Source organism: Labrus bergylta, chromosome 19 (genome assembly GCF_963930695.1).
Source record: "Labrus bergylta chromosome 19, fLabBer1.1, whole genome shotgun sequence".
Lineage (NCBI taxonomy): Eukaryota > Metazoa > Chordata > Actinopteri > Labriformes > Labridae > Labrus > Labrus bergylta.
Genome location: NC_089213.1, coordinates 6,645,372 through 6,659,201, shown reverse-complemented (window position 1 = coordinate 6,659,201; position 13,830 = coordinate 6,645,372). Strand labels below are relative to the sequence as shown.

At 44.8% G+C, this 13,830-nt stretch overlaps 3 protein-coding genes across 5 annotated transcripts in view; 2 read left to right on the top strand and 1 right to left on the bottom strand.

The window, feature by feature from the left end:
* Positions 1 to 630: 630 nt before the first annotated feature.
* Positions 631 to 8,416, bottom strand: ddx39b (DEAD (Asp-Glu-Ala-Asp) box polypeptide 39B). Of its 3 annotated transcripts, none has more exons than XM_020646615.3 (12): positions 8,363 to 8,416; positions 8,198 to 8,261; positions 6,919 to 7,139; positions 6,667 to 6,794; positions 5,442 to 5,534; positions 5,173 to 5,356; positions 4,949 to 5,067; positions 3,966 to 4,097; positions 3,143 to 3,252; positions 2,465 to 2,609; positions 1,921 to 2,068; positions 631 to 1,463 (listed from the first exon to the last, which is right to left on the bottom strand). In XM_020646615.3, the coding sequence occupies exons 3-12, from the start codon at positions 7,127 to 7,129 to the stop codon at positions 1,444 to 1,446; spliced, it is 1,290 nt and encodes a 429-aa protein (XP_020502271.2). In that variant the 5' UTR covers positions 7,130 to 7,139; positions 8,198 to 8,261; positions 8,363 to 8,416; the 3' UTR covers positions 631 to 1,443. The 3 variants fall into 3 exon arrangements, with proteins under 3 accessions (XP_020502271.2, XP_065804009.1, XP_020502273.2); XM_065947937.1 differs by having other exon boundaries at positions 8,189 to 8,261; positions 8,363 to 8,380; XM_020646617.3 differs by having other exon boundaries at positions 3,966 to 4,094; positions 8,198 to 8,401.
* A 38-nt stretch (positions 8,417 to 8,454) lies between these two features.
* polr1h (RNA polymerase I subunit H) lies at positions 8,455 to 10,670 on the top strand. The gene is made up of 5 exons (XM_020627837.3): positions 8,455 to 8,606; positions 9,013 to 9,132; positions 9,687 to 9,790; positions 9,928 to 10,037; positions 10,117 to 10,670. Exons 2-5 carry the CDS (start codon positions 9,015 to 9,017, stop codon positions 10,139 to 10,141), a joined length of 357 nt encoding a protein of 118 aa, XP_020483493.1. The 5' UTR covers positions 8,455 to 8,606; positions 9,013 to 9,014; the 3' UTR covers positions 10,142 to 10,670.
* A 982-nt stretch (positions 10,671 to 11,652) lies between these two features.
* gtf2h4 (general transcription factor IIH, polypeptide 4) overlaps positions 11,653 to 13,830 on the top strand; it is an 8,164-nt gene continuing 5,986 nt past the window's right edge. Inside the window, exons 1-3 of the mRNA XM_020646647.3 lie at positions 11,653 to 11,792; positions 13,400 to 13,518; positions 13,603 to 13,707. Coding sequence (XP_020502303.1) covers positions 13,403 to 13,518; positions 13,603 to 13,707 — 221 coding nt within the window. The 5' untranslated portion in view covers positions 11,653 to 11,792; positions 13,400 to 13,402. The remainder of the gene's footprint in view (positions 11,793 to 13,399; positions 13,519 to 13,602; positions 13,708 to 13,830) is intronic.

Genomic DNA, 13,830 nt, shown 5'->3' with positions numbered 1-13,830 from the left:
ACACTCATTTCACCTGTGGGTCGGTGCGATTATCGACTCAACAAAGACCTTTACAAACGACAGATTGCACAGAAAAGTGAAAGTAGCTAAACGAATGTAATGTGTTTTCTTTCTCCACATTCATAGTTGAAGAGGTGACAACAGCAGCTGCAGCAGGAAAACCATGAAGAGGATCTATCAGTACCTGCTCAGAGTAAAAGCTCTCAGAAGGCAGAGAAAAGAGGAGATAAGCGTTATCTGGTCAGAAAGATAAAACACAAAAAAACACTGACGCGTTTAAAAAAAGTGAGCTGACATCAGCAGTTCTCTGTTTCCTCTTCCTGTCAGGAGTCCTGATCGACATCCTGTTTCACAAACATGTCAGAGGAGCTGTTGGAGCACACGTTCACTGTGGGAAATCATGAAACAGTCACGCCGTGTTCACATGAACGAGTGAGTTCCTGCTCCACAGGTCGGGGGTCGTTCTTTTGACTTCAGTGTCGTCGACATGGCAACCTGTGTGAGCATCAATTTAGAGCAGGGGGAGGCGGCTCGCTATATGTTTTGAATTTGGACTGCAGTACCCATTTTAAACACTAGGTGTCAGTTACATATTGCTCCTTTAAAATACATTAAAAAATCACAGGGAGATTATCAGGCAAAAAACAGATTTATTAATCCACACAGTGAACAGTATATAAAAATAAATATATATATATATATAAAAATACTGATATAATGAACTTAAAGAGGACATATTATGCTCCTTCTCCACCTTTTCAAACAGTCTCCTGTGGTCTAAATGAAACATCTGTGCTGTGCTTTGGTCAAAATATAACATGAATCAAGCACCAGAGGAGGTTTGTGACCCTCTATAAACCAGCTCTCTCAGAACGCTCTGTTTTGGTGTGTGTGTCTCTTTAAATGCAATGACCCCCCCCCCCCCCCCCGAGTTTTCCCAGTAGACATCACTCCTTCACTAGAGAGAATAAAAATGTCAGACCTGCGCAAAAGTTTTCCTCTAGGCTGGGGGTGGAGTCCATGGGTGGAGATATCAGGGGAGGGGAAGGGATTTTTTTTTACCAGAATCAATCTGTGACATCACAAGGAGAGCAAATTATAAACGGAGCATTTTTCTTTGTGTTGTAAGACTTATACAGATCACAAACAAAGGACTGGATGGATTTATTTCTCATTTTGTGGGTCGGTAGACACTCAGGTTACCCGAATAAATGTTCAGAAACACTGTGAAAGTGGATTTTTCATAATATGTCCCCTTTATATGAAAAAACATATATTATAAACAGTCACAGTTCCTGGTTTCTCCTACAGGGGGAGCTGCAACACAACTTTCAACAAAGGCAATTGTGAAAATCGTCTGGAAACGTTGTAACGGTGTGGCAGGCCGGGTAGATGAAGATGGCCAGCATCATCCGACGTCAGAGTGAAAGTACCAACACACAGTCAGAAGAGCTGCAGCGCGTCTATCGAGCCACACACACACACACACACACACACACACACACACACACACACACACACACACACACACACACACACACACACACACACACACACACACACACACACACACACACACACACACACACACACACACACACACACACACACACACACACACACACACACACACACACACACACACACACACACACACACACACACACACACACACACACACACACACACACACACACACACACACACACACACACACACACACACAGAGGAGAGGGTAAGATTAGAGCACTGTTAATGAACTCAGCTAAGGTTACTTTATACCCCTCCCCCCCCTTTAAAAAAACCACACACCAGACTCCGCTGACAGAAGCAATCATTTCCCCTCTCAGACTACGGGAGTTGTTGGCGTGTTGGAGTAGAACGGATTCCCCTTTAAATTCATCATCAGAAATAACTTACTGTAGGAGGAGATGTCGATCTGGTCCGGCAGCTCTCTGATGTTCACCTCAAAGCGGTCCTGCACGTTCTTGAGCGTTCGAGCGTCTCTTTCATCGGACACAAACGTGATGGCCAGACCCTTCTTGCCGAATCGACCCGCACAGGCGACCTGCAACAACGCACAGCGGATACATGTTTTTGTTAATGTGGACAAATATCAGATGCAGGTGAAACCCGCTGTGAATGTATCTCCTGCTAAGTCCTGAGACTTTTTGATACCAGGTGTTTTAAAATGATACATGTGTTATTTTCATGATGACGAGTACCAAAAACTGCTTTTCAGACATTCTTTTAACCGTAAGCTGCCGCGAGAGAAAGACAGGGAGGACATGTTGGCAACGTTTCCATACCAACGTGTTTGTGCACTTTAGTCAGCATGCAGGAGTTTGCCAAGAAACGACCCGATATTGGGCCAACTGGGCGTGGAGGACTTCCATCTTGTTGCAGGTATTGAAGTCACTTGAATGTGACTGGTGTCGTATCTCATTTTAGATTGCAGCCTCACCCTGTGCAGGTACGTGTCCGAGTCTTCTGGAATGTCGTAGTTGAAGGCGATGTTGACTCCTTCGATGTCCATCCCTAGTCCAAACAGGTTTGTTTCCACCAGGATTGTCCTCTGGGAGTCTTTGAACTGCTGATACCGAGACAGACTGAACACAAGGGGGGAGGGGGATCAGGTTTTTAAGGCTCAAAAGCATAACTTTTGATTTCATAGGTGAATAAATAATAACATTCAAATCATCCTCTATGAGAGGCGGTTGACCTTGTGCATCTGAATTTTGTTCTTTCCTTCTTGATGGATTTCATAAACTACTCTCTGGCAGGTCGTATTATTTTTTTTTCCTGCCTTTGCTTTGTCTGTTGAAGCACTTCTTAAACTTTTTAATGTTTTTAGAGGTGCTGTATGAATAAAGTTATTATTATCATGATCACAAGAGCATAAAAACATTGACAAAGGTGACACTCTTTCTTTACTGTTTTGGAGATATCTTAACATTTCAATCAACCCCCGTCCCAGTCGATATTTGTTTCCTCTTTGCTGGAATCAAAGGAGGAACACTGAAACAGAGAGAGAACTTTCAGCTCATCTCTGAATCCCCTCCTGACTTTATCCTCCCATCACTCTCGAGTCACATCACGGCCCGTGCTGTTTCTGGGTTTTCTGCATTTGTTTGATATTTACCGCTCCTCCTGAGGCATCCCTCTGTGGATGGCGATGGTCGGAAAGTTCTGCTCGACCAGCAGCTGAGCCAGAGCGACACACCTCTGCACCGACTTCACAAAGACCACCGCCTGAAACACACACACACGCACACGCACACGCACACACAGAGAGTCAGGTAAGAGATGAAGGTCAACACTCGTCCTCTTCTCTATTCAGCTCAGCTCCTCTGACTGACTGATGTCAACTTAACCAACAACTGTCAGTCAGAAACTTCTTAGGATGTCGACATTTTATTACTTGGATACTTTACGATACAATCTGTGATTCTGATGATCGACACTATCACAAAGTCAAGAAGCTTTGGAAAATAAATTCAGAATGAAGTGTTTAAAGGTCCAATCAGTAAGATGTGTAGTGAGTGAACTGATAAAGTGATCTTACTATCTGATCACACATTAAAGAAACATGCTATGTTGAAGTGCTGGCTTCTCTGACAACAATGCAGCAGCCAGTATGTCCTCCTTCTAACTTTAGATTCTGCTCCTGATCGAAGGGATCCCACCTCTGCACCATCCCACCTCTGCACCATCTTTGGACGTGAGCGCAGCGCTGTGTTGCATGTCTGACTGTGTTTTACACATATATATGAATTCACAGACCGGGATCACCTGGGCTGAGCTCATATTAAACACTTTGTAACCTGTGTGCTGTGGAAATAAAGTTAATAATGAACATGTGTCTCACCCTCAGTGAACAAGTAAGAATCAGGGCTGAAACTGAGACCTCTGTCTAAGAGCCGCTGTGATTGGTCAGTATGACAGACTGGTCCAGAACTCAGTACCTGGTTGAACTTGAGAGTGTCGAGCAGGTCGAACAGCTTCCTGTTCTTCTCGTTGTCCTTCAGCTTGACGTAGTACTGCTGCAGCCCGTAAAGATTCAGCTTTGTCTCATCGACCAGAGAGATTTCCATCTGCTGCAGCAGACAGAAGGTGGTACGTGGTTAGAGAGGGAGGGGGCCGGTGGGGGGGGGGGGGGGTCAGAGAGTGAAAGAAAGGACACGAAAGAGGATTCAGATTTACAGCCCATGATCTGCATATCTGGATGATGCATTTCATATCTTCATCTTATTGGCTGCTTTCTGTCCTCCCGACAGTCTAATACCTCCGACTTTGTAATAACTGGAAGAAGAAATTCACTAACTTTGACTTTTCTGACATATTCACACTGCAGCTGTAGCTGCTTCTTTCTTGCCTCTGATTCCTGCCGTGTTTCTGTTAACACTTGTTTCATGTCTTGTTTCAAAAAACGACCTAATGTCCGGATTGAAGCTCACACTAAAACAATCTGCACATCTCCTCTGATGGATAGCTGGTTTAGTGATGAAGAATGAAAAACAGTTTCAGTAATTTTCCTACAGAAAAAGGCAGATGGAACTTCAGGTGATTTTCTGGTTGCAAACTTTCTCCTGAAGGCGTCTTTGAGTTCTGTGACTCGTGCTGGACATTGTGTTTAGGGTACAGGATTCCTGCCTCGGGACAAAAGTTGCACACTGTATCTTTAATGGGGGGTAAACTAGAGGGATGCAGCGTGCAGTCAGACCGCTTCAGGCCCAGCTCTGGCACAGAGAGCAGACGTTTCTCTCCACACACTGAGAGGGAGCCGGAGTTACACTTCTTTCTTGCTCGTGTTTATTTTTAATGGAGGTTGCAGAGCGACAAGACCTCTGCTCGCTGCTCCGTCGGGTGGGGCAGCACGGAGAGGAGGAGAGACGGAGCACAGGGAGATGAAGGTGGTGGTGGTGGTGGGGGGGGGGGTTGTATTTACATTTTTCATTAACTTTGTGCACACAGGGCGGATCTCTTTTTTCAGGGTGGCGCTGAACATCATGACCTGCTTCTCTTTGGGGGTCTTGTGGAAAATCTCCTGGATGTCTCTGAGAATGTCTGGAGGAGAGCACAGGGACTTGGATCAGGATTTCCACAGACATACAGGCTGACTTTTACCTGAATAAATGAGGACATGAATGTTTCGAGGACATAAGAGCTGACCGAGCTGTCGGACCATCTTGTCGCACTCGTCCAGGATGAAATGTTTGATGTGTCTCGGGTTCAGGGTCTGGCTTCGAATCAGAGCATGCGTCCTGCCCGGCGTCCCCACCACAATGTGAGGACTTCCCCCCTTCAACACCTCCATGTCTTTCTTTTTCGACAAACCTCCGACGAAAACCGCCACCTGCAGGCAGACACACAAACAGCATTAGAGATGCTGTGAGACTGTCACAGGTTTCAGGCTGCACAGAATGATCACTGTGTTTCACCTTCACGGTGGGCATGAACTTTGAAAACCTCTTGTACTCTTTGCTGATCTGAAAGGCCAGCTGTTTGGTGGGACACATGACCAGGACAGAAACCTGCAGAAAACCAAAACAACAACAACGGTTACAGCCAATATCCTGAGCCGTACTTTAACCAGGAAGAGTTAGATCACAGACTTTAATGAAGGTTGATTCCAGAAGTACTGAGCTCCATGCAAAACAAGTCAGCTAAATGACGCATGTAGTGCAAGGTCACACACTGACTTTACACTACATGCTTTGGATTTAGCGTACTGCATATCTGCATTTGTGTGCCGTTGCCACGAAGAGTGTTCAGCTTCAATACGATGATTGAGATACCACGGCAACAACAACAGAAGTCGAAGGCCCCAAATATTGAGTCATTTCTTGTTTTTAAGACTTAATGTAAACGTCAGTATTTGCCAACCTGTGAGTTTCAATGCACGACTGCTGCTCTCTCTCTCGCGCTAAAGGGCTCGTTCTGCAAATCTGAGATGGTTCCCCGGTTTGAAACCAAGAATTTCTTGCCTCTACGTAAGCCGGTGAAAACCTCTCACATAGACTCTCTTCTCTCAGCACTGGACAGCAGCCCTCCCCTGGCAGCCCTGCAGCATTTGGCCCCACCTGGAAGGCTTCTAGAGAGCTGGCCAATCAGAAGAGAGTGGTCATGTAGAGAGGGCAGTCTTTCAGAGACAACTGTTTCAGACAGAGGCTGAAATAAGAGTTTTTACTGACGTCAGTATCAGATAAATAAGGAGGTTTCATGCAAAGTTGCCCTAGAGGCTTTGTAGTCTGACGACAGGACAGGTGAACATGAGGAGAATATTGGATCTTTAAAAAACAAAACAAGGATTTTATTGTTTCTAAATGTGCAGAATCTTGATGTTGAACATTTGTACAACCTCTGTTTCTGGTTCATTGTGAAATGAGACTCAGTTGACGTGTTGTTATAAGAACTAGAGGTGCATGTGTCTATTCAGGGTGAGTGGCCGGACAGGTAGAACCTGGACACAACGCTCCGCAAAGCACATTACTGCTAGTCCTGTGTGCATGAAAATACTCGATCTCATTAATAATCCTTCTCTCTCCTCGTCTGTTTTTTAAAACTGGACAAAATAAGAGGGCACGCTCACACAGACGATTTAGAGATCAAATCAAACTGAAGTGCATGAGACGATCTTCAGACAGCAACAAGGAGGACACTCACCTGTCCAGTGACGGGCTCCAGCTGTTGCAGTGTGGCCAAAACAAACAATGCAGTCTTCCCCATCCCAGGTTTGGCCTGACAGAGAACATCCATCCCACGGATCGCTTGAGGGATGCATTCGTGCTGCACTGTAACACAAACACACACATATATAACACGTCTCTATTGGAGGCGGAGCATACAGCTGTCTCATTATTGATTTATTACTGTGAATCCAAACAGGAGGCATGTCTTTTTCCTCTTGGAACTCACGCTCAGTCGGATGCTCGAAGCCGCAGTCCACAATGGCTCTGAGAAGTTCAGGTTTGAGCAGGAAGTCTCTGAATCCAGAGGAGTGGGTGGACACAGAGGAACCCTTCGCCCCCTCCTTCCCCATCAACCTTTCACCTGTACCCCCCACATCCCCGACACCCCCGGCCTCCACCTCGTTCAGAAGATCGCTGTCCACGTCGTTCTCAGTCATTCTGACTCACCTGCAAAATACACCAGATAAGATAAGATAAGATATACTTTATTCATCCCAGCAGGGAAATGTAGATGTTCCAGCAGCCAGCTTACATACAAACACACAACACAACACATATATACATACATATCCCACCCATACAAAAAAACATGAGCCCACAATACATAGCCAGGATAAAAAAAAGTGGTATGGATGGTCCATGTGCATAAGTAGCTGTTACTCATAGATAACAGTACAAAGTACTAGCTCTGCCAGTGCATAGTATGACAGATAAATAAAGAATTATGGTAAAAAAGCAGTGAAGTGTGCAAAAGATGGATAAAAGCACATTTTAAAGGAGTTATCACAACACCAGAATTTTAAAAGTTGTTACGATACTCAAAGAAATTTAAGGACGCAAGACAATATTGATCCCCGTTCCAATGCCATGGTCGCAAGAATTTACGTCCCAGCCCCCCAACGTCAGGTCATTTCTTGATTCTAATCATCAAAGACTGCAGGCACTTCATTACTGCTAGTTAACGTGAGCTTCCTCTCTGACTCCCTGAGCTGTGGCAGAAGCTGGTTGCAAAATCTGCAAAGTAAAATGTGTAGCAGGATAAGTTTCTCATTTCTTCTGACTCCAAACAGGTTTTAAAACATGTATTTATTTTTTAGATGGTGAGATGGTGAGTAAGAAGCTGAGGAGAGGTGAAAGATATGAAGTGATAAAGGTTGTTGTTGTTGTTGTTGTTGATTTTAAACTACTTTCATCCCTGATAATATTCCTTAAAACAAAGAAGGAACCAGGAGGATTTTTTTTTTATTTTCTGAGAGTGAATATTAAAACAGCGTTCATTCAAAAATTGACTTCAATCAATCTTTGTTTTTAAAAAAAATTAGGAAATAAATTCTTTTTATTTTTTTTAGATAAATCGTGATAAAATCGTTTCATGAGCAAAGTATCGCGATTTTTTAACATAAAGCTTAACATTTAAAATACTTCCGGTTAAGAGCGCGTTATTTGTCTGTTTTTTTTGTTTATTTCGGGAAAATAAAAGTAGTGAATTAAGTCACCATAGTCACCTGTCACAGCTAGCTCCAGTTAGCTTCACGGCTAACAAACAACTCGCCAACTCGCCTCGTTAACCTGTTACGGGCAAATATTCTGACATTAAACTGTGACAGTCACATTACTGCAGGTGCTACTCGTGCTGTGGGTTTATAAAAAACTTGAGGCAAACAATCTACCTTTACTACGAAGCAGAGAAACGAACCGCATCGTCTGATCAAAAGTAAAAGTAAAAGTTTGCGCATACTAATGACGTTAAGAGTGAGCGACCCTGAGGAGTGGAAGTACCCGGATGCTACTCCACCATGCTTGTTGTGTTTTTTTTTTCTTCTTCTTCGAGAAACAACAGAAGCTAATGCAGTTTAAATTCTCGCTGTTTGGGATTATTTCTGGATCTTAAAGTTTGTTTAACGCATTAAACAGGTGAGTCATCATTGAAAGTAGAAGATTATCTTTAATGTATAATTATTTTTACTTTACTACTTGTTTTGCACTGTTGTTGAACATGTTACACACATGCACATACCCGTGGACAACATGCACTCATGGAGAGATGTCAGGATGAGGGGGCTGCCCACAGTGAACACGACTGGCCCCTCTCCAGCTACCACACTTGTTCCGCACCGGGATTTGAACCAGCGACCCGTTTCCCAACCCCCGTAGCCTGATTCTGAAAGCTCTGATGGATAGTGACTGTGATTTGGTGTGTTAGGGTTGAAATGATAAAGAATAGTCATGACTTGTATGTAAACAAAAATAAAATAAAAATGCATGTTCCTGCTATGAGTTCTTAAAGTGACAGTACTGATGCTCCGTTCCTTTGTAACAGAAATGTCGTGTTTTGCCGGGGACCCAAACTTCTGTCCGGAGTGTGGGAACATCCTTCCTCTCCCCGGAGTGCAGGACGTGGTCCGATGCCCTCGCTGCTCCTTCTCCATCCCTGTAGCAGGTACTGACACTCAGGGCGGCTCCACGATTTTCTGGGCCCCTTCCACCACGGCCTCAGCCAACCCTGAGATATTAACATAACCCCCCTCCAAAAAAAAAAAGAAGAAAAAAAGCATGAATGATCAGCTGGTTAGTGTGTCATTTCATGCTGCATTTCTATTGGATGATAAATTGACATAGATGGTAGAAGCATTCACGTGGTGAGACGATGTCAGGCTTGTCTTTGTTCACAAGACCCTGAGATCGGTCATCTTGGAGCCTCTCTCACTCCACAGTGCAGCGTAGGATCGTCATGTTTGAGCGACGACCACAGAGCCAATCGTCTTTTGCCTTGGACTTCCCAAAATCTGTACCTGGACACAAATCTAAACCAAAACTATAGATTTGATTTCAGGCCCCTCTTCTTCTGTTGGGGCCGTGGGTTGTTAGCCCAACATTTCCCCCACTGTGACCCCCATGATGACGACAACAACAACGACACTGCTTGTGTGTTTACTTGTTTACTGATGACAGCAGAAACGTCCCTCTTACCTTTTGATGTGTTTTATGTTCCAGAGTTTTCCGGGCAGGAGATCCGCTCCACCGTGGTCTTTAACCCCGTGGAGCAGTCCACCATGTCTCTGGAGGGCGAGGACGACTCTGAGCTGAAGGGAGCTGTGGTAAGATTGTTTTAAAAAAAAAATGTTTCTGTACTTGTTCATACCTCGTTTATGTGTGTGTGTGTGTGTGTGTGTGTGTGTGTGTGTGTGTGTGTGTGTGTGTGCTCCGTGATAACGAGGTGAACTCCTCCCTGCAGATCGACAGGCGCTGCTCTCGCTGTAACAAAGAGGGGATGATTTATCACACCAGGCAGATGAGATCAGCTGATGAGGGACAGACGGTCTTCTTCACCTGTACACACTGCAGGTAACCACCATGAACACGACGTGTGTTGTTTGTCTTCCCGCGGGCTCTTCCTCTGATTGTTTTCGTATTTGTCTCACAGGTATCAAGAGAAGGAGGACTCCTGAGAAGACGTCCAACTCGCCATCTCTCTTTTTTTGGCACTCTTCTCATCTGTGAAAAGATTTCTCAGTTAAAAATGAATCTGATGTTTGATCTCTGGAGACAGAAAGGTTTTTGGATCTTTGGTCCCAAAGAATATCTGTTCCTGTGAGCGTCACATTTTGAACGAGTCGTAAGAACATATATTTTTATTGCCACTGCTTTTCGTAAGACGGCTCATTATGCTAAATTAAATGTACCATTCAAAGAACTAGCAAAAGAAAATACGCTCAGACATCTTTTCTGAACAAACAGCCTCAATCAGTAGCTCCTGCAGCAGCTGAAACAGGAGTGATGTGGTTTCTTTCTTTTTTGAGTTTTGGAGAGAAGTCCGGCTGCTGCATTTTTGGACAAACTGTAAAGTGAACTGTGTTGATGAAGACGTGAGTACAAAGAGTTACAGGAGTCAAAACAAGAGGAAATAAAAACATGCATGGGATCCTGAGCTGTCATTTTTACGTGATGTCTTGAAATAATAAAGATAAATATATATATATATATATATATATGAATTAAAACATTAGTGGAAATCTGTTTGATGAAGTCGGTTCATTCAAATCACATTCTTCAAATGAAGCCCATTCAGATGTTCGCTCTGATTTTTAATGCCTTTTATTTTAGAGAGAGGACAGTGGATAGAGGCAGAAACCTGAGAGAGAGACGTGCAGGAAAGGAGTCACGGGTCGGACTCCAACCCAGGGCGGAGCCTCTGTACATGTTGACTTTAAGCTTTGTGTGTTTCCTCATTCTGTGTTCAGCGTCCTCATAACGTGTGTCCTAATTAATCTTTCTTATTATCCTCTCTTCTCTCCCGTTGCGGGATCAGTAAAGTACATCTTCTTCCATCTGTGGTATCCACAGACTGTAAATATGAATATAACTCCTGACATGTCTTAAAGACCACAGGCCTCATGCCCATTTAAAGTGGGGGGGGGCTGGAGCATGTAGTAATGATAAATTATATTACAAGTATGGAAAGGATCTGATAAAAAAAAAACTACAAAAAAAAGAAGCAATTAGGACTTGAGGACTTTTGCACGATTAAACTAAAGTTACCTCAGACTTAAAAACTATAAATGTTAGAACATGCAGAAAATGGCCTCATTCTTCCCTTTTTTAAGGACCCCTTGGCCCCACTCTCACTAAGCCCCCCCCCCCCCCCCTTGCATGAGGTTTGTACTAAACATACATTTGCCCGAATCATAGGTTGTAAATAATAAAACCAAAACTTCACATTACAACTTAAACTCATGCACGTTGAAGTTTCCGTGCGTATTTGTGCCATTAAGTCAGTGTTCAGGAGTTTACCTGCAATTTCTGATCATTAATAACCCGATCTTTACACGATCTATGGCCAGAACAAGCGAGTAGTAAGTTTCAGTTTTATCCAGCAGAGGGCGATACTGAGTTCAGCGCATTAAACGATCGCTACAAAAAAAAAAAATAAAGAGTCGAACAAGACGAGGACCAATGAGAGCGCTCGTATCACCATCTGACCCGGAAGCATGTTCGCTCTATCTCATCCTCAGAGAAGTGCCGGATGACAACAATGCAGATAATCTGTCGCTTTAAAAAATTAACTTTTGAGTTCCTATAAACTTTATCTGCATCCTAACGGTAAATATTGTGTTTTATACAGAAGTTTAAGTGTTTGTTTGAAGCCTTTGCTCTCTGAGTCATATTGAGGATCCGTATCATCGAGAAGCACCGACAATTTGGAAAAAGTCAGATCTCCAGTTAAATTGTTTGCATGTTGTCTGCACATGAGTTGACTTATTCGTGCAATCTCGACATTTTGCAGGAGTTTACCTGCAATTTTAATTATAATGAAAAAAAAAGAAATGACCCCGCATTGTTTGCGTGGGACTTCTATTCTTGTTGCCATGGTAATAAAAGAGGTGTTGATGTTGTTTGATTTAAACTAGAATCACATTGAAGTTTAAAAGTCTTGTATTGTTATTCTGTACTCTTTATCATCCTCCTCCTTCTCCCCCTGGACTTTGTCCTCATCCTTCTCCTCCTGGTCTCTGTCCTCCTCCTCCTCCTTCTCCTCCTGGTCTCTGTCCTCATCCTCCTGCTTCTCCTCCTGGTCTTTGTCCTCATCCTTCTCCTCCTGGTCTCTGTCCTCCTCCTCCTCCTTCTCCTCCTGGTCTTTGTCCTCATCCTCCTCCTTCTCCTCCTGGACTTTGTCCTCATCCTCCTGCTTCTCCTCCTGGACTTTGTCCTCATCCTCCTGCTTCTCCTCCTGGTCACTGTCCTCATCCTCCTCCTTCTCCTCCTGGTCTTTGTCCTCATCCTCCTGCTTCTCCTCCTGGTCACTGTCCTCATCCTCCTGCTTCTCCTCCTGGTCTTTGTCCTCATCCTCCTGCTTCTCCTCCTGGTCTCTGTCCTCATCCTCCTCCTTCTCCTCCTGGTCTCTGTCCTCATCCTCCTGCTTCTCCTCCTGGTCTTTGTCCTCATCCTCCTGCTTCTCCTCCTGGTCTTTGTCCTCATCCTCCTGCTTCTCCTCCTGGTCTTTGTCCTCATCCTCCTCCTTCTCCTCCTGGTCTTTGTCCTCATCCTCCTCCTTCTCCTCCTGGTCTTTGTCCTCATCCTCCTGCTTCTCCTCCTGGTCTCTGTCCTCATCCTCCTGCTTCTCCTCCTGGTCTTTGTCCTCATCCTCCTGCTTCTCCTCCTGGTCTCTGTCCTCATCCTCCTGCTTCTCCTCCTGGTCTCTGTCCTCATCCTCCTGCTTCTCCTCCTGGTCTTTGTCCTCATCCTCCTCCTTCTCCTCCTGGTCTCTGTCCTCATCCTCCTGCTTCTCCTCCTGGTCTTTGTCCTCATCCTCCTCCTCCTCCTCTTGGACTTTGTCCTCATCCTCCTGCTTCTCCTGCTGGTCTCTGTCCTCATCCTCATCCTTCTCCTCCTGGTCTTTGTCCTCATCCTCCTCCTTCTCCTCCTGGTCTTTGTCCTCATCCTCCTGCTTCTCCTCCTGGTCTTTGTCCTCATCCTCCTGCTTCTCCCCCTGGTCTTTGTCCTCATCCTCCTCCTTCTCCTCCTGGTCTTTGTCCTCATCCTCATCCTCCTCCCCTTCATCTTTCTCCTCTTCCTGCTCATTGTCCACCTCCTCCTCTTGCAGCTGCCTACTAAACATGCATTTCAAGTCTCTTGTTAATGGATTTCAAAACCCTAGTTGTGTTTTTCTCTCGTGGTGCGTTCACTGACCTTGCTCTGTGCCGCTGCAGATAATGAAGCTGCGCGTGCAGCTGCAGTGTAAGAACCTTCATGAATACCTGAAAGAGCTGACTCCTGAGATCCTGGACAGACTGTACAACCATCCAGCGACATGCCTGGCTGTCTACAGGTGTGATACTGCCTTATATGAACAACATACTGAGGTATATTTGGAGGCCTGTGTGGTGTTATTTATTGTGTCTGGTCTTTACAGGGAACTCCCCTCTCTGGCTAAGAACTATGTGATGAGGATGCTGTTCCTGGATCAGCCTCTCCCCCAGGCAGCGGTGGCTCTGTGGGTGAAGAAGGACAGTCAGAAGTAAGTCCTCGCCTCATGTCTGTTCTCAGATCTGGCAAACCAAGGGGCGCCCAAAAACGCCCAAGTGGGGGGTGTCTTAAAACTGCCTTCCTTCTCTCTCATCAAAGCTGTATCGACCTGTTT